Raw genomic sequence first — 20,434 nt, 5'->3', positions numbered from 1 at the left:
TTTATTGTCGTGTCCCCGTTTTAGTCAATCTCGTGTTGTCCTGTCTCTGCCATCTACTTTACAGGATATTTTAGCTGATGATGATCAAGCAGCTGCTCGTGTTCTTCGTTTTATTACTTTGACTGGCTTGTCCAGACATCTAACTCTTTCACTTATTTTATCTGCATCTTTGGAAGAACTTTCTGCCAGTAGGGCAATGGTAATTTGGCAGCTTCAGCATAAAGACTCTCGACGGGACTAGTGTAGAATGCTCCGGTTGCAAGACGTAACCCCCGATGGTGGATGGAGTTGAGACGGCGAAAGAGGGATGGCCGAGCAGACGAGTCTCCCATAATCCAGCTTTGATCGGACTATGGACCGATACAAGCGAAGCAGGACAGTGCGATCCGCTCCCCAAGATGAACCACTAAGAACTCTGAGGACATTAAGGGAACGTGTACAACAGGCAGCCAAATAAGAGATGTGCGGGGACCAACAAAGTTTCCTGTCCAGTGTGAGCCCTAGAAACTTAGTTGTTTCCACGAATGGGAGAACAACGGGACCGAGATGTAAGGATGGCGGAAGGAACGTTTTATATCGCCAAAAGTTGATGCAAACCATCTTCTCTTCAGAGAACCGGAAGCCATTAGCCACACCAGGAGTATAAGCTGTCAAGACAACGCTGAAGGCAGCGCTCCAGGAGGCATGTTCTCTGGGCACTGCAGTATATCGTTAAGCCATCGACAGAAAGAGAGCCTGAGACATTAGGTGGAATGCAATCCATAATTGGCTTGATCGCTATGGCAAAGAGGGCTACGCTCAAGACGGAGCCATGAGGCACTCCGTTCTCCTGGAGGAAGACGTCTGACAATACGGAACCCACACGTACCCAAAACTGTCGATCCGTTAAAAAGGAATCAATAAATAGGGGCAGATGACCGCGTAGACCCCACCTGTGCATAGTGTGGAGGATACCTCCTCTCGAACAGGCATCATAAGCCTTCTCCAAATCTAAGAACACGGCTACTGTTTGCTGCTTTCGCAAAAAGTTGGTCATGATGAATGTCGACAAGGTCACAAGGTTGTCAACAGTGGAGCGGCGGCGATGAAAGCCGCATTGAACATTGGTAAGGAGCCGTCAAGATTCAAGAATCCAAACTAACCAAGCATTAACCATGCGCTCCATCACCTTACAGACACAGCTTGTAAGAGAAATGGGGCAGTAACTAGAAGGAAGGTGTCTATCCTTCCCGGGTTTGAATATAGGAATGACGACTGCGTCATACCAACGCATGGGGACTTGACCTTCGGTCCAAACGCGACTGTACGTACGAAAAAGAAGAAGAAGAAAGCTTTTGCCTGCCGGAGAAAGGTGTGTCAGCATCTGAACGTGAATGGCATCTGGCCCCGGAGCAGAGGACCGGGACAGTGCAAGTGCACGTTCGAGTTCCCGCATAGTAAAGGAAGCATTATAATTTTCCAGAATCAGCGAGTGGAAGGAAGGTCGCCGAGCCTCTTCTGCCTCTTCCCTGGGAAGGAAGGCAGGGCGGTAATGGGCGGAGCTTGAAACCTCCGCGAAAAAGCGGCCGAAGGCGTTGGAGACATCCATAGGATCAACAAGTACCTCATTACCTGAAGTCAGGCCAGGTACCGAGGAGTGGGCCTTAATGCCCGACAGCCGGCGCAGGCCACCCCAGACGACAGAAGAGGGAGTAAAACTGTTAAAGGAGATGGTGAAAGAGGCCCAACAAGCTTTTTTGCTGTTTTTGATGACTCTACGGCATTGCACTCGGAGTCGTTTGTATCCAATACAATTCGCCAACGTAGGATGGCAGCGAAAGGTGCGTAAAGCACGTCGTTGAGCACGGATAGTGTCTCTACAAGCCTCAGTCCACCAGGGGACGGAAACGCGATGTGAAGAAGAGGTAGTACGAGGAATGGAACGTTCGGCAGCATTGATAACAGCTGTGAGGTATTCGACCTGGCTGTCACAACTGAGAAAATCGTGGTCCGGAAAGGTCGCCAGGGAGGAGTAAAGTCTCCAGTCAGCTTTCGGTATGTTCCAGCTCGAAGAACGTGGGGATGGGGTGTGGTGCAGGAGACGAACAACAAGGAGGAAATGGTCGCTCGAATAGGTGTCAGAAAGGATGTACCACTCGAACCGATGGGCAAGAGTGGTAGAACAGATCGAGAGGTCCAAGTGGGAGTAGGTATGAGTAGAGTCCGAGAGGGAAGTCGGGGCGCCAGTATTGAGGCAGACAAGATTGAGATGGTTGAAGACATCCGCCAAGAGGGAGCCTCTCTGACAGGATGCAGGAGAGAGCCAAAGGGGATGATGGGCATTGAAGTCGCCAAACAAAAACGGCGGAGGAAGCTGAATAGTCAGCCCGGGTAAATGCGGACGACGATGGAGTGTAGACAGTACAAACAGAAAAATTAAAGGCAGAAAGAGTAATACGGGCAGCTATTGCTTGGAGTGGGGTGGTCAATGGGATGGGATGGTAATAGACATCGTCCCGAACGAGCAACATGACCCCACCATGAGCTGGAATACCGTCCACAGGCTGAGGTCAGACCGCTCCGAGATATAGTGGGTAAAAGCAATACAGTCAGTTGGGCACAATTTGGTTTCCTGGAGACCAAGGACGAGCGGACAGTGCAGGCGGAGGAGCAGTTTTAATTCCTCCCGATGTAACAAAGCCATCGCTAATCAGAAAAAAGGGGGAACGAAACGGGTGAAGAGCTGGTCACCTCGACGGCCGTGGAGGGCCAGGTTTTGATGGAACAACGCTACAACCAGTGGGAGGTGGATCCTGTTCTATCGAGTCATCGCCAGCTGCGGCCGCATTCCTGGGTTGCGTAGGAGGGGCAGCATCATTCGCCGACGACAAGCCAGCTGAGCGCCTGGCAGCAGAACGTCCCGGCGAAACTGAGGACGGCCGGGAGCAGCGACTCACGGATGGAGCATCAGACGAAATGCGCCGGGGTGGAGAGGGGGATAAAGACTTCTTCTTGGAGGCCTTCTTGGAAATCCGATGAGGCACGGGGATGGTGGGCTGGACCCGAAGAAGGTCCTCATGCGCGGGGTCTGGAACGTTTCCCTGATAGACGCCTGAGAAGAGGATCGCTTCTCAGTCGGCGGAGGGGGAGGAGGAGGAAGGGTGGCCCCTGGGGCAGGGGCCGTGAGGGAGGAGGATTTGGAAGGGAGGGATTTGGGAGGCAGAGGCATAGACCCCGGATGGGGTGAGAGGTGGAGGGGGGACAGGATAGGGATGAGGATACTGTGGAACGAGTGGACATGACTGAGGCAAACGAAGTTGTCAACGTCACGGGATGGAGGCGGTCATGCTTCTTTCTGGCCTCAGAATAAGAGAGATGGTCCAAAGTTTTGAATTCTTGTATCATCTTCTCCCTCTGATACGCGCGGCAGTCTTAAGATCTCGAGTGGAGGCCAGGACAATTGACGCACCGAGGTGGTGGGGTGCATGTATGTTCCTCACAAAGAGGACATCAACAATCGCCACAAAGGGGCTCAGCCTCACACCGTGACGACATGTGCCCAAAGCGCAAACACTGAAAGCAGCACATAGGAGGCAGGACGTAAGGTCGCACTGGTAGCACATCACCTTTACCATCTCCGGGAGACCGTCCCCCTCGAAGGCGAGGATAAAGGCCCCGGTGTCGATGCAGCAGGACGTTCCGATGAAAAATAACCCCCTGCGTCCTATTCAGTGCCAGATGCGGGACAATGGACACTGGGATGTCCCCTAGTCGGTCGCACACCTGGAGCGCCGCCGACTGTGTGGCGGAGGTGCTCTTTATAAAAACGGATCCCGAACGCATTTTACTGAGAGCCTCGATTTCCCCGAAGATGTCCTCGATGTGCTGGACAAAGAACATGGGCTTGGAGGTGGCGAACGTACCCCCCATCGGCCCGAGAACACACTAAATAGCGGGGGAAGTACTTCGCCCCAAGCTGGCGGGCCTGTCCTTCCTCCCAGGGAGTGGCCAAGGGGGACAGGGCAGGAGAACCAGAACCAGAGAAAGTTTCTTTCTTTTTAAACGACTCTGCCACAGATCAACCTGATACAGGTTGACATTTCATCTGCGAAACGTCCGCCCCGATACCACCCACTCCGACTAGGGGCTCTCCCCACGGGCGCCACCCAGCCTCAGCAAGGGCCACCTGGCAGGATGACCGTTGCCGGGATCAACAATGGATGGGGAGCATGATGGGGAACACATGATGATTTTACCACCAAATTCACCCGATTTGAACCCAATGACACACATCTACGAAGTATCTGGCACCAGCTCTGTGCACTGTAACAGTATCAATAACCAACATCGCCATATTTTGGAACCGGGTGACCACCAAAACCCCAATAACTATGTTGTACCTGTATATTTAAAGAAGAGGTGATGATTCCCAGCTGACTCACCCTCTGGCAGTGTCCAGAAATGTTATTTTTGCTGTGTTCAAGCAGGTTTAGTACAAAACTTGCAGTGGCATGCGATCACTGCAATGTTCAGATAGTTTAGTGTCATACACAGTTAACACTCAAGACATGTAATCACCACCTTTAGTATGTCAAGCTTTAGACAGCTAGACATGACAAACGACACAGCTACACATATTTTTAACTTACCTGACAGCAGATATTCTTATTTGATGTGCCTGGTTAGCCTGTAAACCATTGACAGTAGCTTGTAAGAACTGCTCAAGCAGAGTTGGTGACATCAATTTTGCATACGAACTTCCAACACACAGGCACCGCCCCAGCAGGTATGGAGAACCTAAAGAAATAAGCAGTCTTCTGAAGACCTTGGCTTATGTGTCACCATAAATCAAATGGTAACAATTTACTATTATACACAGTTGTGTTCGAAGAGGAATAGGTGCTTCTGATGTACAGTTTCAATGAGGTTCTTTGATAGCCCTGAAAAAGGCACCAACTGTTTTATTGTGGTGGTGATAGTGTGTCTGATTAAGGTGAAAGGAGTACCTGGTGATGCTTTGTGAACATAGGCCATAAAAGCAACTCCGACAAAACAAAAGTGACAAGATTTTGAAATGTTAAACTATGTTAATGAACTTACCAGTTTGATTCATATCAGCAACAACAACATTTTGCAAGAACCCACTGAAGTCAAAATGCAACTCTTCACCATGTTCCAGTTGCTCCATGACCGTTTCATGAGCTACTTCCAATGCACACATGCAAGCCTCATGGCTTTTCCACCAGCTGGAACTGTCCGTATTTCTTTCGGTCTCCAATGCTTGTAAATGTTTGGTCATAGCATGACTCAGTGCTCCAATACTTTTGGCTTCAAATTCTTCAAATATTGACTAGAAAATTGCAACAAGAAATATTAAACTCACAGACTGCAATAAAACAAAAGGAAAGGTATCAGTAGCTGATAGCTTGCGTAACAGAAAGTGAACTACAGCAATGTTGAATTAGCATTTCAACCTACAACACAGGAAATTCTTATGGAAGTAGAACTCTGAATTCAAACCATTTTAAAGTTTGCAATATTATGAGAAGGATAATTGCTACTCACCATATAGCAGAGATACTGTGTTGCAGATAGGCACAACAAAAATACTGTCAGAAAGTGAGCTTTCAGCCAACAAGGCATCTGTCATTAATTTTCTGGCAGTCTTTTTGTTGTGTATTTGTGACTCAGCATCCCCACTATATGGTGAGTAGCAACTTTCTTTTTCGTCATACTGTTACATTCCATCCTGGATTTTTAATTATTTTATTTACAGGTTTAATCAAAGAAGTAACAGCTACCCTATTACTAAAAAGACAGCTTAACAATGATAATCCAGTCATTCATTTACCATCACTCCTTAAGAAAATTGTATCAATGTCCTCAGTAAGGGATGATACAAAATTTCATCTTTGACTATGGGAGTCAATCCGAGTACACTAAAAAGAACTGCAATACATACTTTCTAACCACTGCATACATTTGAACATGAGGAGTAGGAGATTTTTTAACACTCCCCAAAAAATAATTATTTACTTAAAGATCGTGTAATTTTTTATCTTATACCCAGTTTAATTCATGATTTATTCTTCGCCCTCTGTTCTCAAAATTCCCCATCATGAATTTCTTCGTTACTTGCTGAGAAACCTTCCATTTTTAATGGCATTTTTCCACTGAAGTTTCTCATATCATGGAGAGGGACTGATAATATACACTAATAGTAAACTTTTTTATTTTCAACATTGGAAACTTAGTTATGAAGCCTATTCCACAGCCCAAAACCACCCAAGGTGATTTTCAGTGTTCTGTTTATTTCTTTTACTGTACATCCAGCTGTTTTCTTCAGATGCCTTACACAGAAGGGGTCAAAGTGAAACAACTTTATTGTTAAATCACAACATTTTTCAGTAGGTTATTTATGCATTAAGGTCTTGTTGAAAGTGAATTTCCAGTGTAATTTCAAGCTTTCTCTACCAAGTTCCTATAATTCCAATTACTGTTCAATTTCACATTTGGTATGCAAATAATTTTGCATGTTACTTTTATACTACTACTCTTCTAGCTATAATTTATTTCCTTTAAATTGTCATTGCCAAGTGCCTTTCTTCATATCCCAACTGGATATATGCAATTCATCCGAAATTATTTCCAGAATTTTGGTTTTTAACTAGATCTTTCTTATGTATCTCGAGCTACAGACACTTAATAAAATCTTCAAACCCATGTGAAATTTTCCGACTTATCATACAATAAATTACCTGAAAAAGCATCATCAACCCAACAAGTTTCGTTTCTCAATTTCCCTCCAAGAATAGTTTAATTTGGCATATTTTGCTTTGTTTCTGTAAATTTTTCTGCAAACCTCTTACCTGATCCATGATAGTTGTCTTTTCCCACACAAGATTTCTCTCTTGCCTTCTGCATACTCTAAACAGCAGTGTGTTCACATAAAAAAGCCTTTGTTATGTAACGAATAATACAGAGACAAAAGAACCAAAGACGCTGAACTTTGTTTAGTACAGTATACCCTTTCTTCTAAAAGTAATTCATGACCTACATTTTTTATTTCCTGTCTTTTTTTGTTGTTTTAGGGCGCACAACTACAATGGTCATTAGCGCCCTGACTAATTTAGGAATGTATCACGAGGCACAAGGTTAAAACAGCAACTAAAAGGGACAACACTATAAAAGACGTATTAACAGGCATAGGATTAAAAAACTACAGCATAATCAAACGTCCTTAGACAGGTGTGTCAAGTTGATAAAACGAAAAAGGCAAGCAGCAGCTCCTGGGTCATCCGCTAAAATGGCATCCAGAGTACATGGCACGCCAAGATCAAGACGCAGCGTAGTAAAATCCGGACAGGACGTTAAAATGTGGCTGACCATCAGCAATTGCCCACATGAACAGAATGGCGCTGGCGCTGCCGTCAGCAGATGGCGATGGCTGAACCGGCAGTGTCCAATTCGTAGCTGGGCCGAAACGACCTCCTCCCGCCGAGAAGGACGTAAGGAAGACGTCCAAGCTGTGGGAAGAGGTTTCAAGGCCCGAAGCTTGTTGTCCCTAAGTGCAGCCCAATCGGCATGCCACAGCGATAAAATGCGCCAACAAATGACCGTGCTACAATCTGATGAAGGGACACAACAAGAAGCCGTCCGAGGCTGGAGGACCGCAGCCTTGGCCGCGGCATCTGCAGCTTCGTTCCCATGGATACCGATATGGCCAGGAACCCACATAAAGCTAACTGGAGACCCGTCGTCCACCAGCTGCTGAAGGAGCATTGGATCCGGCGCACAAAAGGGTTAACCGGATACGGATCACTGAGGCTCTGGATGGCGCTCAGAGAATCGGAGCTGATGACAAAAGCAGAATGTCGGTGGCGGCAGACGTAAAGAACAGCCTGGTAGAGGGCAAAGAGCTCAGCTGTGAACACCGAACAATGGCCATGTAGCCAGTATTTGAAACTTTGTGCCCCGACAAAAGAACACCCGACCTCGTCATTGGTCTTAGAGCCATCTGTATAAATGAAGGTCATATTAATGAACTTCGAACGAAGTTCGACAAAACGAGAGTGGTATACTGAACCGGGGGTAACCTTTTGGAGTGAGCGGAGGTCAAGGTGAACGCGAACCTGAGCCTGGAGCCAAGGTGGCGTGTAGCTCTCGCCCACTAAAGGTTGGAGGGAGTGAAAAATCAAGGTGTTTAAGGATGCGACGAAAGCGAACTCCAGAGGGTAGCAGGGCAGAGACATACAACCCGTATTGACAGTCAAGAGAGTCGTCAAAAAAGGAACGATACGATGGCTGGTCGGGCATTGACAGAAGCCGACAGGCGTAACGACAAAGCAGTATACCGCGCCGGTAGGTGAGTGGCAATTCACCGGCTTCAGCATGAAGACTCTCGACGGGACTAGCATAAAACGCTCCGATCGCTAGCCGTAAACCCCGATGTTGTATGGAGTTGAGGCGGCGTAAGATGGACGGCCGTGCAGAGGAGTATACAAAGCACCCATTATCCAGCTTGGAGCGGACGATCGACCGATATAGGCGAAGTAGGACGGTTCGATCTGCTCCCCACGATGTGCCACTGAGAACACGGCAGGCAGCCAAATATGACACACGTGGAGACCAGCTAAGTTTCCTGTCAAATGTAAGACCTAAAAATTTTGTTGTCTCCACGAATGGGAGAGCAACGGGGCCGAGTCGTAAGGACGGTGGAAGAAACACTTTGTAGTGCCGGAAGTTAATACAGACCATTTTCTCGGCAGAAAAACTGAAGCCATTGGCGACACTCCAGGAGTAAAGACGGTCAAGAGAACGCTGAAGACAGCGCTCCAGGAAACATGTACGCTGCGCGCTGCAATAGATGGTAAAATCGTGCACAAAAAGGGAGCCTGATACATCACCTGGGAGGATATCCAATATTGGATTGATCGCTATGGCGAAGAGAGCGACACTCAAAACGGAGCACTGTGGCACCCCATTTTCCTGGCGAAAGGTGTGACAGGACAGAACCCACACGTACCCTGAACTATCGATCCATTAAAAAGGAACAAATAAAAAGAGGGAGGTGACCGCGAAAGCACCATGTATGCATGGTGCGGAGAATGCCCGCCCTCCAACAGGTGTCTTAAGCCTTCTCCAAATCAAAGAACACTGCCGCAGTCGAGCGCTTCCGCAAGAAGTTATTCATAATGAAGGTCGACAAGGTAACCAGATTTCAACAGCAGAGCGGCGCCTACGAAATCCACATTGTACATTGGTAAGTACGTGTCGAGATTTGAGCAGTCAAACCAAACAAGAGTTAACCATTCGCTCCATCACCTTAAAGACACAGCTGGTAAGCGAGATGGGTCGATAACTGGAGGGCAAGTGCTTGTCCTTCCCCGGCTTAGGAATCGGTACAACAATAGACTCCCACCAGCATGCGGGAACATGTCCCTCAATCCAGATGCGATTGTAAGTATGAAGAAGGAAACCCTTACCCGCAGGAGAAAGGTTCTTCAGCATCTGAATATGAATAGAATCAGGCCCCGGAGCGGAGGATCGTGACAGGGAAAGTGCATTTTCAAGTTCCCGCATGGTGAATGGGGCATTGTAGTTTTCACAATTCGAGGAGTGGAAATTAGGTGGCCGAGCCTCCTCTGCCTGTTTTCGGGGGAGGAAGGCAGGGGGGTAATGAGTGGAGCTCGAAACCTCTGCGAAAAAGCAGCCGAAGGCATTGGAGACATCCTCAGGGGCCACAAGGACGTCATTCGCGATCGTCAAGCCAGAAACTGGTGAGTGGACCTTAGTGCCAGATAGGCGGCGCAGGCTACCCCAGACAACAGGAGGAGTAAAACTGTTGAAGGTGCTTGTGAAAGCAGCCCAGCTGGCTTTCTTGCTTTCTTTAAAAATACGACGACACTGCGCACATAATCTTTTATAATTGATACAATTTGCCACTGTAGGGTGGCGTTTAAAGGTGCGTAAAGCACGTCAACGAGCACGTAAGGCGTCTACATGCTGCGGTCCACCAGGGGACCGGTACGCGGCGTGGAGAAGAAGTAGTGTGAGGGATGGAATATTCAGCAGCAGTGAGAATGACTTCTGTGAGGTGTGCGGCCTGACTATCGCAGCTTGTGAAGGTTTGATCCTGAAAGGTCGCCCTGGAAGTGGAGAGCCCCCAGTCTGCTTTGGAGATGTTCCAACTAGTTGAGCACAGAGAGGGGGTATGATGCAGGAGATGGATAACACACGGGAAGTGGTCGCTCGAATATGTATCAGAAAGCGCATACCACTCAAACCGGCGTGCAAGTTGGGTACTACATACAGAGAGGTCTAAATGGGAATAGGTGTGAGAGGTGTCAAAGGAAAGTAGGGGCGCCAGTATTGAGGCAGACAAGATTGAGCTGGTTAACGTCTGCTAACAGGGAGCCCCTCGGACAGGATGCTGGAGAGCCCCAAAGAGGATGGTGAGCATTGAAGTCTCCAGTTAACAAAAATAGTGCATGGAGCTAAGCAATAATTTGCAGCATGTCTGCCCTGGTAATGGCAGACAACGATGGAGTGTAAATGGTACAGATGGAAAATGTAAAAGTGGGGAGAATAATGCGGACTGCAACTGCCTGCAGGCCGGTGTGCAATGTGATGGGATCATAGTAGACATCATCCCGGACCAGCAACATAACCCCTCCATGAGCCGGAATACCTGCCACAGGGGGTAAGTCAAAACCCTCAGAGGAGTAGTGTGAGAAGGCAATAGCCTTCGTTTCCTGGAGGGCTACGACGAGTGGATCAGCAATTTCAAGTCCTCTCGGTTGGAAGGAATTCTGCGAATATTCCAGTGAATAAGTGCCATCGTGAGAAGAAGATGCAAGAAGGGGTCATCTCGAAGGCCGCTGAGGGCCTGGCTTCGAGCGAGCACTGCCGCCGCTAGCAGGAGGCGGACAGTCATGGTCCATTTGTTCTATAGGTTCATCGGCCAAAGTGTGAAGATGGCCGGGAGGGGGAGCTTCCTCCGCTGGTGAACGGCCAGATGTTCGGCTACCAGCGGTGCGGCCAGGCGAAACGGATGACGGCCTGGGGCAGCAACCGCTGGTTGGCGCAGGAGGAGAAATGCGCTGTGGCGGGGAAGGAGAACTGTGCTTCCTATGAGCCTTCTTGGAAGGTCGTTTTGTGGAAGGATTGGTCGATGGCTGAGGGTTCGAGGTACGTAGAAGGTCTGCACAAGACGGTTCCTTCTTGAAGACCCATGCTTCTGACTTCTGGGTCTTCGTCCTGGCAGAAGCTGATAAAGGTACTTGTGTCGAAGGGACAACAGGAGGAAGAGGAGACGTCGACCGGGCGATCTTAGCACTGGCCGAACAGACGACCGTAGTGCTGAAGGTCAGATCAGCATGTCTGCGTCGCCACCTCCCTGGTAGTTCGAGGAGAGGCGAGGACAGTACTGTACTTCCCCGCTGGGAGCAACGTGGGCTTCCTACTAGCGAATGGCTTGCGAGCAGCCAAGGTGGACACTTTCTCTTTGACCCGAATTTCTTGGATACAGCGTTCTTCCTTGTAGATGGGACAGTCGCGGGAGGACACTGCATGGTCACCGTGACAGTTCACACAACGAGGAGAAGGACAGTCACCCTCATGGGCATCCCTGCCACAAGTCACACATGTGGCCGCATTGGAACAAGACTGGCGAGTGTGCTTAACACGGTGACACTGGTAGCAGCATGTAGGTGTCAGGACATAGGGGCGAACAGAAATAACCTCGTAGCCCGCTTTGATGCTCGACGGCAGCTGAACACTATCAAAGGCCAAGAAAAGTGTCCGGGTCGGTACAAGGTCATTGTTGACCTATTTCATGACCCTATGGACAGCCTTCACGCCCTGCTCAGCGAGGAAAGAATCTCCTCGTCAGTCAATCCGTCGAGTGATCTAGTATATACCACACCACGAGACAAATTCAAAGTGTGGTGAGCCTCCACCCGGACAGGGAACATGTACAGGAGTGTGGCCCGAAGCAGTTTTTGTGCCTGAAAGGCGCTCTCAGTTTCTAGTAACAAGGTACCATTACGCAACCTGGTACAAGACTTTACAGATCCGGCTATGGCATCTACGCCCTTCTGGATAACGAAAGGGTTGACAGAGGAAAAATCCTTTCCGTCCTCAGATTGAGAAACTCTGAGGAACTGTGGGGCAGGCGGTAGTACTTTTGTCACTGGTGGCAGGTCAAGTTTCCGTTTGTGGGCAGAAGTCGGGAGAGAAGAAGAAGAGAAATCCATTGCGGAAAAATCCCCCACGATTGCCAGTGTCTCCGATGGCGCGCTCCTTCCTTGTGGGGACCCTCTCAGAGGGCACTCCCGCCTTAGGTGATTGTTCACACCTCAGGTCACACCTCCCGAGAAATGGACGGAGGGACCAATCGGCATGGTCTGAAGGTGTCAGCTCAGGCAATCACCCCTCCCTGGGTCTGGTCTTTACCAGGGGGTACGTGCGTGCCTTACTTGTCTACCCAGGGCGGGGAATTACACGTTACCCCCGTCACCGGCTACGTGTGCGAACGCGTGGGTCGGCCTTCAGGGACGCACAGGGAGGAAGGAAGAAGAGGAAAAAGAAAGGAGAGAGGGAAAGAAAGGACAGACTGTCTCAAACGCCGAAGCGGAGACGAGAGAAGCCGAAGAAGGCAGGCAAGCCGAAGAAGGCAGGGAGAAGAGTAAGACAGTGAGATGGAGAAAAACAAAAAAAGGAACCAACCAAAGGAAGGAAGAAACCAGAAGAAGTGAAAAACCAAAACGAATGCAAATATAGGTCGTGAATCCGTCCGTCTCCGGACGCAGGCGCCAACTACCCCCCTGAGGGGGAGGGACTCCTTTTAGTCGCCTCTTACGACAGGCAGGAATACCGTGGGTCTATTCTAACCCCCGAACTCGCAGGGGGGATTTCCTGTCTGAGGAGTTCTTTTGCAAGTTGGCATCTGGTTTTAATCTACACCTAATGAATCTATGGTTAGTACATTCTCTTTACTTTAACTGACCTACTTGAAATGAGTAACTGAGGTACTGGGTATGAAATAAATGGAGAAGATGCAGTTTTCAGTCCAAAGATTGGTTTGATACAGCTCTCTATGCTACTCCATCCTTTGCAAGCCTCCATCTCTAACTACTTCAACCTTCCTGAATCTGCTCACTGTATTATTCTATTTGTCTCCCTCTATGATTTTTAACCCCCCCCCCCCCCCCCCCCCACACACACACACACACACACACACACACACACACACACACAAACTTCCCTCAAACTGGTGATCCCTAGGTATCTCAAAGTGTATGTAACCAACAAATCCCTTCTAATCAGGTTGTACCACAAATTACTTTGCTCCCATTTCTATTCAGTACCTCATTAACTATGTGATCTACCTCTCTAATCTCTGGCTTTCTTCTGTAGCACCATACTTCGAAAGCTTCTATTCTCTTCTAGTCTTAAACTGTTCATTGCTAATGTTTCACTTCCATAAACACACACATCAAAAGTTTTGCATCACCCCAGTTCCTAGAACTTGGGAAGACAGATGTGACTGAATATTTTATCACAGACACACTCCCTTTGACTGTTCAGAGATGTCACTAAATCCACATAAAGACGTAAACAACCATGCATGAGCAGCGACAGCGGGAAGGGGTCCGACAGCTGTTCCGTTCCAGTCATTCCACCACGAAGGAGGTACACGGCTCGTGTTGTCTGTAGTTCAACCATGCCTAGACAGTCAATAACACGGTTTGATCGCACACGCTTTGTTTCTTTGTGCCAGGAAGAGCTCTGAACAAAGGAAATGTCCATCTGAGCGAAAAAATAAGCAATGGTTTTCGGACGTGGAGGAGATACAGAGAGATAGGAACTGTGGATGACTTGCCTTGCTCAGGCCACCCAAGGGCTACTACTGCAGTGGATGACCGCTACCTACGGATTATGGCTCAGTTGAACACTGACAGCAATGTCGCCATGTTGAATAATACTTTTTGTGCAGTCACAGGATGTTGTGTTATGACTCAAACTATGCGCAATAGGCTGCATGATGGCGGGCGAAGTTCACTCCCGACGTCCATGACTAAGCCCACCTTTGCAACCACGACACCATGCAGTGCGATACAGATGGGCCTAACAACATGCCGAATGGACCGCTCCGGATTGGCAACACATTCTCTTCACCACAGAGTGTTACATATGCCTTCAAACAGGCAATCATCGGAGACATGTTTGGAGGGAACCTGGTCAGGCTGAACACCTTAAAGAGACTGTCCAACGAGTGCAGCAAGGTGGAGGTTCCCTACTTTTTTTTTTATTTTTTTTTTGGGGGGGGGGGCACACTATATGGGTCCGATGTACGCCACTGGTGGTCACGAAAGGCACTGTAACGACTGTACGTGAATGCCATCCTCCGACCAACAGTCCAACCATATTGGCGGCATAATGACGAAGCATTGGTCTTCCTGGACGACAATTCACACCCCCACCGTGCCCATTTTGTGAATGACTTCCATCAGGAAGTGACATCGCTCGACTAGAGTGGCCAGCATGTTCTACCTTATCAAGCAAGCCTGGCATAGATTGGAAAGGGCTGTTCACGGACGACGTAACCCAGCAGCCACTGAGGGATCTACGCCAAATAGCCACTGAGGAGTGGAACAATCTGATTGGTTGGTTTGTTTAAAAGAGGGCAGAAGGGATCAAACTACGAGGTCATCAGTCCCTTGATCCTAACAAAACAATGCTACAAGTGTGAGAATAAAATGGACAAAACATATAACACAAAACAGAAAGAAAGGAAAAGCCACAAGAACGAAGGGAAGGCAACGAACACTAAAAGGAACAAAAGGGGACAAGAAAACAACAGACACCACTAGAAACAAAAGAGTAAAACATTAAATTAGAACACAGTGGCTGGCCAATCATGAAAATAAAAAGGGAAAGCTAGCCACTCTGCAACACATTAAAACCTCCACCCTAAAAGCACTAGAGTGGAGGACACAGTGACAAAGCACATGCGCTGAAACCTACATAGAAATATAAAACCCACTCTCACAGATAAAACTTAAAACTAAAGCTGCTGTGGAGGCATATTTGCCCAACACCAAAGGCAGGGTGCTGAGAAAGTTTAAAGTCTACCACAGAGCGGCTAAAACTGGGCAGTCCAGCAAGAGGTGGACGACTGTCATTTCGGATCCACAGCGACATTGAGGTGGGTCCTCACAACGGAGTAGGTAACCATGCATTGGCCACGTATGGTCAATGTGGAGCCAGCAGAGGACAACTGATTCCCTATGAGGGGCCTACGTGGAAGACTTCCACACATTCATAGTCTCCTCAGTGACACACAGTTTGTTGTGCGTGCTGTAACGCCATTCTGTCTCCCAAAGCCGGAAAACCCTGGGGTGTAAGACAGAATGCAGGTCAACTTCGGAGATGCCTATCTCCAGAAGTGGTTTCCACATCACCTGTTCGCCAGCCTTTCGTAAAGTTCGCTGCCGAGGATTCTGACGTGTCCTGGGGTCCACACAAACACCATGGAGCAGTGGGACTGTTCCAGGGCATAGATGGACTCCCGAATGGAGTCCACCACAGGGTGGTGAGGGTAGCACTGGTCAATAGTTTGTAGGCTGCTCAGTCAGTACACAGGAGAAATGACTTCCCAGGGCATAAGCTGATGCACTCAAGAGCACGAGATATGGCCGCCAGCTCTGCAGTGGAAACACTACAGTCAACTGGCAAGGAGGATTACTCAATATGTCCTCCAATAACACATGCGAAGCCTATGTGACGATCAGCCATTGAGCCATGAGTGTAAACCACTTCAGAGCCCCGGAACACTTCAACAATCAAGAAAGAGCGACAGCTGAGAGCTGCAGGGTTAATGGAGTCCTTAGGGCCACGCGAAAGGTCCAGGCAAAGCTGCGGACAAGGCATACACTATGGAGGCATATGCGAACAGACCGCAAGTAGGGGTAGTAAAGGGAAGGACACCAGATCGGAGAGAAGGGACCGCACGCGAACCGCAATCGTTAGCCCCGACGCAGAGATGGACTGCAGCGGGCCGGAAAAGGAGACAGTAATTCGGATGCTCAGGGGAACTATGACTGCGTGCTGTGTAACTTGCGAGCAGTTGCCCAAGTCTGATTTGCAGTGGAGGGACACCAGCCTCCACCAGTACACTGGTCACCGGACTCGCCTAAAAGCTCCTGTCGCTAATCAGACCCCACAGTGGTGCACAGGGTCGAGTAAATGCTATGCTGAAGGCGATGGCGAACCATAAACCACACTCCCATAGTCAATTCAAGATTGGACAAGGGCTCTGTAGAGCTGCAGCAGCGTACAGCGATCTGCACCCTAATTGGTGTTGCTCAGGCAATGGAGGGCATTGAGGTGCTGCCAGCACTTCTGTTTAAGCTGACAAAGATGAGGGAGCCAAGTCAATGGAGCGTCGAAAACCAGCCCTAGGAATTTGTATGTCTCCACTACAGTGAGTGGATCATCTTTAACTTGAAGCGTGGGTTCTGCATGAACGGTACGACACCAACAGAAGTGCACGACACACAACTTTGTGGCTGGAAACGAAGCCGTGAGCTAGAGCCCCTGACTGCACCTTGTGGATGGCTCCCTGGAGGCGACACTTAGCAACAGCAGCACTGGAGCAGCAGTACAAAATGCAGAAGTTGTCTGCATACAGAGAAGGTGGGACAGACGTCCCTACAGCTGCTGCTGGACCGTTAATGGCCACTAAAAATAGATACACACTCAATACAGAGCACTGTGGGACTCCATTCTCTTGGATATGGCTGGAACTATGGGAGTTACCGACTTGGACATGTAAAGTACAGAGTGGAGAGGTTTTGGATAAAATCTAGAATGGTTCCTGGAGACTCCACTCATACAATGTGGCAAGCATGTGATGTCGGCAAGTTGTGTCATATGCTTTAAGTAAAAAAAGACGGAAATCAGGTGTTGTCATCTGGAGAAGGTTGTTCGGATGGCACACTATAGACAAGTTTGTTTGTGGTACAGCGACCTTGGCAGAAGCCACCCTGACATGGAGCCAGCAAGCCACATGACTCCACGACCCAACCCAACAGCCGAAATACCATACGTTCCAGCAGCTATCTACATCAAGTGGGTTTTTACCAGGTTTGAGCACTGGAAAGATGGTGCTTCCTGCCACTGCGGTGGGAAGATGCAATCGTGCCAGATTTGGTTGAAGATGAGAAGATGTCGCTTGCAGTCAGATGAGAGATGTTTAAATCTGGTTGTGGATGCAATCATGCCCAGGAGCTGTGTCGGGGCAATGTGCATGGGCGCTGAGGAGCTCTCACTCTGTAAATGAGGCATTATATGATTCATTGTGGCATGTAGTGAATGAGAGGATTTTCCTTTCCATCCACTATTGGAGGGTGAGAAAGGCTGTGGGGTAGTTCTCCGACACAGAGGCTCTAGCACAGCACTCAGCAATTGCATCTGCATCTGTACATAGCTCGCCATTTATGGTAAGACCGGGGACAGCTGTTGGGGCCTGGTACCCGAAAAGATGTTTGGTTTTTGCCCAGACTTGGGAAGGTGACATGTTGCACCCAATGGTGGAGACATCTCTCCTATCACTCCTTTTTCCTTTGTTTGATAAGGTAGCGAACATGAGCACGGAGCCATTTAAAGGCTATGTGGCGCTCCAGGCAAAAGTGGAACTTATATCGCTTTAGAGCTCGCCGATGCTTCTTAATTGCTTCAACAACTTCCAGCTACCACCAAGGGACTGTCTTATGCCTCAGGCACCCTAAAGAGCGAGGGATCGTCTTTCCTGCCGCAGAAACAATTGTAGTCACCTGCTCAACCATCTCATCGATGTTACCATGTGGGGGAGATTTAACAGTGACAGCGGAGGCCAAAATTTCCCAGTCCGACTTGTTTAAAGCCCATGTGCCGCTGCAGTGATCGGAAGATGGGAAAGCGGTCACTACCACACAGGTCATGTGCTCTCCAGTGGATAGATGGGAGAGGTCCTGAGCTGCAAATTGATAAATCAAAGACTGAGTAACTACCATGGGCCACACTGAAATGTGTGGCGACCCCAGTATTTAAGAAGCAGAGGTCGAACCGAGACGGTAAATTTTCAACATCTCTGCATTGGCCAGTAACCACAGTGTCACCCCACAAAGTGTTATAAGCATTAATATCTCCCAGAAATAGGAAAGGTTTAGGAAGTTGATCAATCAGTGCAGCTTATACAATCAGAGGCACTACACCATCTGGAGGAATACACGAATTGCAGACAGTTATTTCCTGCATCGGCCGTATTCCGACAGCCACAGCTTCAAGTGGGGTTTGAAGGGGCACATGTTCACTACAGACCGAGTTTCGGACATAAATGCAAACTCCACCGGACACTCAAGAGTCGCTATGGATCCTGTAATATCCCTTATAACCGCATAGAGCAGGTGTCCGCATTGCCGGGAACTTCGTTTCCTGGAGGGCGATGTATATAACAGGTTTAAAGCTTAGCTAGGCGGTGGAAGAAACTGTCGCAATTCCACTGGAGGATGCCATCTTAGCCTGTGAAGGCATGGAACATTCAATGAGGCAATTTACACCTCAGAGTCAACTGCTACCATCAACTTATTACTTGAGCAGTCTATATGCATTGTGCCTGAGGGTCTGGCGGGATCTAGGTCATCAGCAGAAGCCAAAATCTCAACCCAACCCTCAGGCGCAGATCTTGTAGGTAGCAGTGGTGTGGGTGCCACTGCAATTTCCTTTGTCTTAGGTGTTTTCTTTTTGGATTTCTCTTGTGGCTCCTTGTGTTCCCCTGGCTGGGAGGACTTCAATGGCTCAGTTTCTGGGACTGAGGATGAGCGTAAAGCTCTACGACCAGCTGCTTTTGAGCTCTTCAGCCATCTTTCCCACTAGCAGAAACCTGGGAAGAGAGTGACCCCAAGGGAACCCTTCCTAGCGAGAGAATCCGAAAATGACCTACACTTCTCCAGCTTAGAAGTGGGGACGGACGTTCATGATGGTTGGGGTGGGGGTTGCTCCTGAAGTAGGTGGTGCAGGAGCAACAGGGAGGGAAATGCCCCTACCATCAAGTGGGCAAGTATAGTCTTCCCAGCTCTCTGAGGTGACCTCGGTTGGCAGAGCTGATGGTGCCAGAACTGTTGTAGCGGCAGCAGAAGACGATGTCATATGCACAGGATGCAGGCATTCAAATTTTCTCTCAGCCGCAGTGCAGGTCAGTCGGTCCAGGGTCTTTTACTCCACGGTTTTCCTTTCTTTCTGGATAATCTTGCAGTCAGGAAAGCAAGGCGAATGATGCTCTCCACAGTTTACACAGATGGGAGATGGGGCACATGGAGTATTGAGATGTGACGGGCATCTGCTATCTCGACATGTGACGCTGGAAGTACAGTGGGAAGACATATGGCCGAACTTTCAGTTCTTAAAGCACCACATCGAGGAGGGCTATAGGGCTTTAGATCACAGCGGTAGACCATCATCTTCACTGACAAGCCCTCCAACTCCTCGAACTTGTCCTCTGAATGCTCAACTAAAAACTGAGGCTTCATTGTTATGAAAGTTTACCAATCAGCTCTCTAACACACAAAAGTACAGAGGTGAACAAGATCCACTGCCATCCTTAGCCTGATGTGGCCATGGATGGGAATGATTTGGGGTCTTACTTCTGTGCGTTGAATTGAGCTCGTGATTGCTTAGAGACTGCTGGTGTTTAATCACCAGCAAGAGATGATTGACTATGCTTCATCGCGTGTCATCCGCCCTGATGCCACCCACTCTGACCAGGGGCCTTCCCTTAGCAACCTGTATGCGGGGCCGAAACGGGCTGGAAAAGGAACACTGCACTTCTCCCCTACATAGGGACTGCATCATAGACATAGGAGGAGGAGTAGGGATAAGGGACCCCAAACGCTCAAAGCAAGCAGTCGTGTAGCCAATCTGCCTGGAACCAGAGAGAATGACTTAAGTTGCAGGTCAACCATGACTACCTGGAGATGGATTTCAGCAGTCAACTGGCCCGCTGAATCAACCAAGTTCCACAGTACGGAAATGTCACAGCCGTGGTGAGGTGGGTCCAAAACTCAGCACTGCATGGATGCGCGAGTGGCCAGCCTGCACTCTCTGGGCGAGATCGTGTGATGGACTGCAAGATGCCATCCACAAGGGCAGATGCATGACCTCACAGCCTCCTGGGCCCAAGACTGTCCTTAATCAGTGACTCAACTGCCATGTGTGGTTTACTGGAGCTGCTGAGACCCAACTACAATGGCTGCTTCTGGCTGTTATCCTTCAGCACTCTATATGGAGATCACAAGCTTTGCTTGAGAGAACAGCCAGCTGTGATCAAGAGGACAGGTGCAGAGCTTCCAGCTGTGCTGACACATGCTGCTGGCCACACTGCCTGGGTGAGGACAGAAGTCGTTATGTCACG

General features: G+C 48.9%; 1 protein-coding gene across 3 annotated transcripts in view; it reads right to left on the bottom strand.

The window, feature by feature from the left end:
* Positions 1–20,434, bottom strand: part of LOC126299574 (importin-9) — a 121,012-nt gene that overhangs the window by 64,863 nt on the left and 35,715 nt on the right. For all 3 annotated transcript variants that reach the window (XM_049991584.1, XM_049991583.1, XM_049991582.1), the window contains exons 9-10: positions 5,080–5,329; positions 4,629–4,776 (exon numbers count right to left, since the gene is read on the bottom strand). In XM_049991584.1, coding sequence (XP_049847541.1) covers positions 4,629–4,776; positions 5,080–5,329 — 398 coding nt within the window. The remainder of the gene's footprint in view (positions 1–4,628; positions 4,777–5,079; positions 5,330–20,434) is intronic.

Source organism: Schistocerca gregaria, chromosome X (genome assembly GCF_023897955.1).
Source record: "Schistocerca gregaria isolate iqSchGreg1 chromosome X, iqSchGreg1.2, whole genome shotgun sequence".
NCBI lineage: Eukaryota > Metazoa > Arthropoda > Insecta > Orthoptera > Acrididae > Schistocerca > Schistocerca gregaria.
This window is presented reverse-complemented; position numbering and strand designations above follow the sequence as displayed.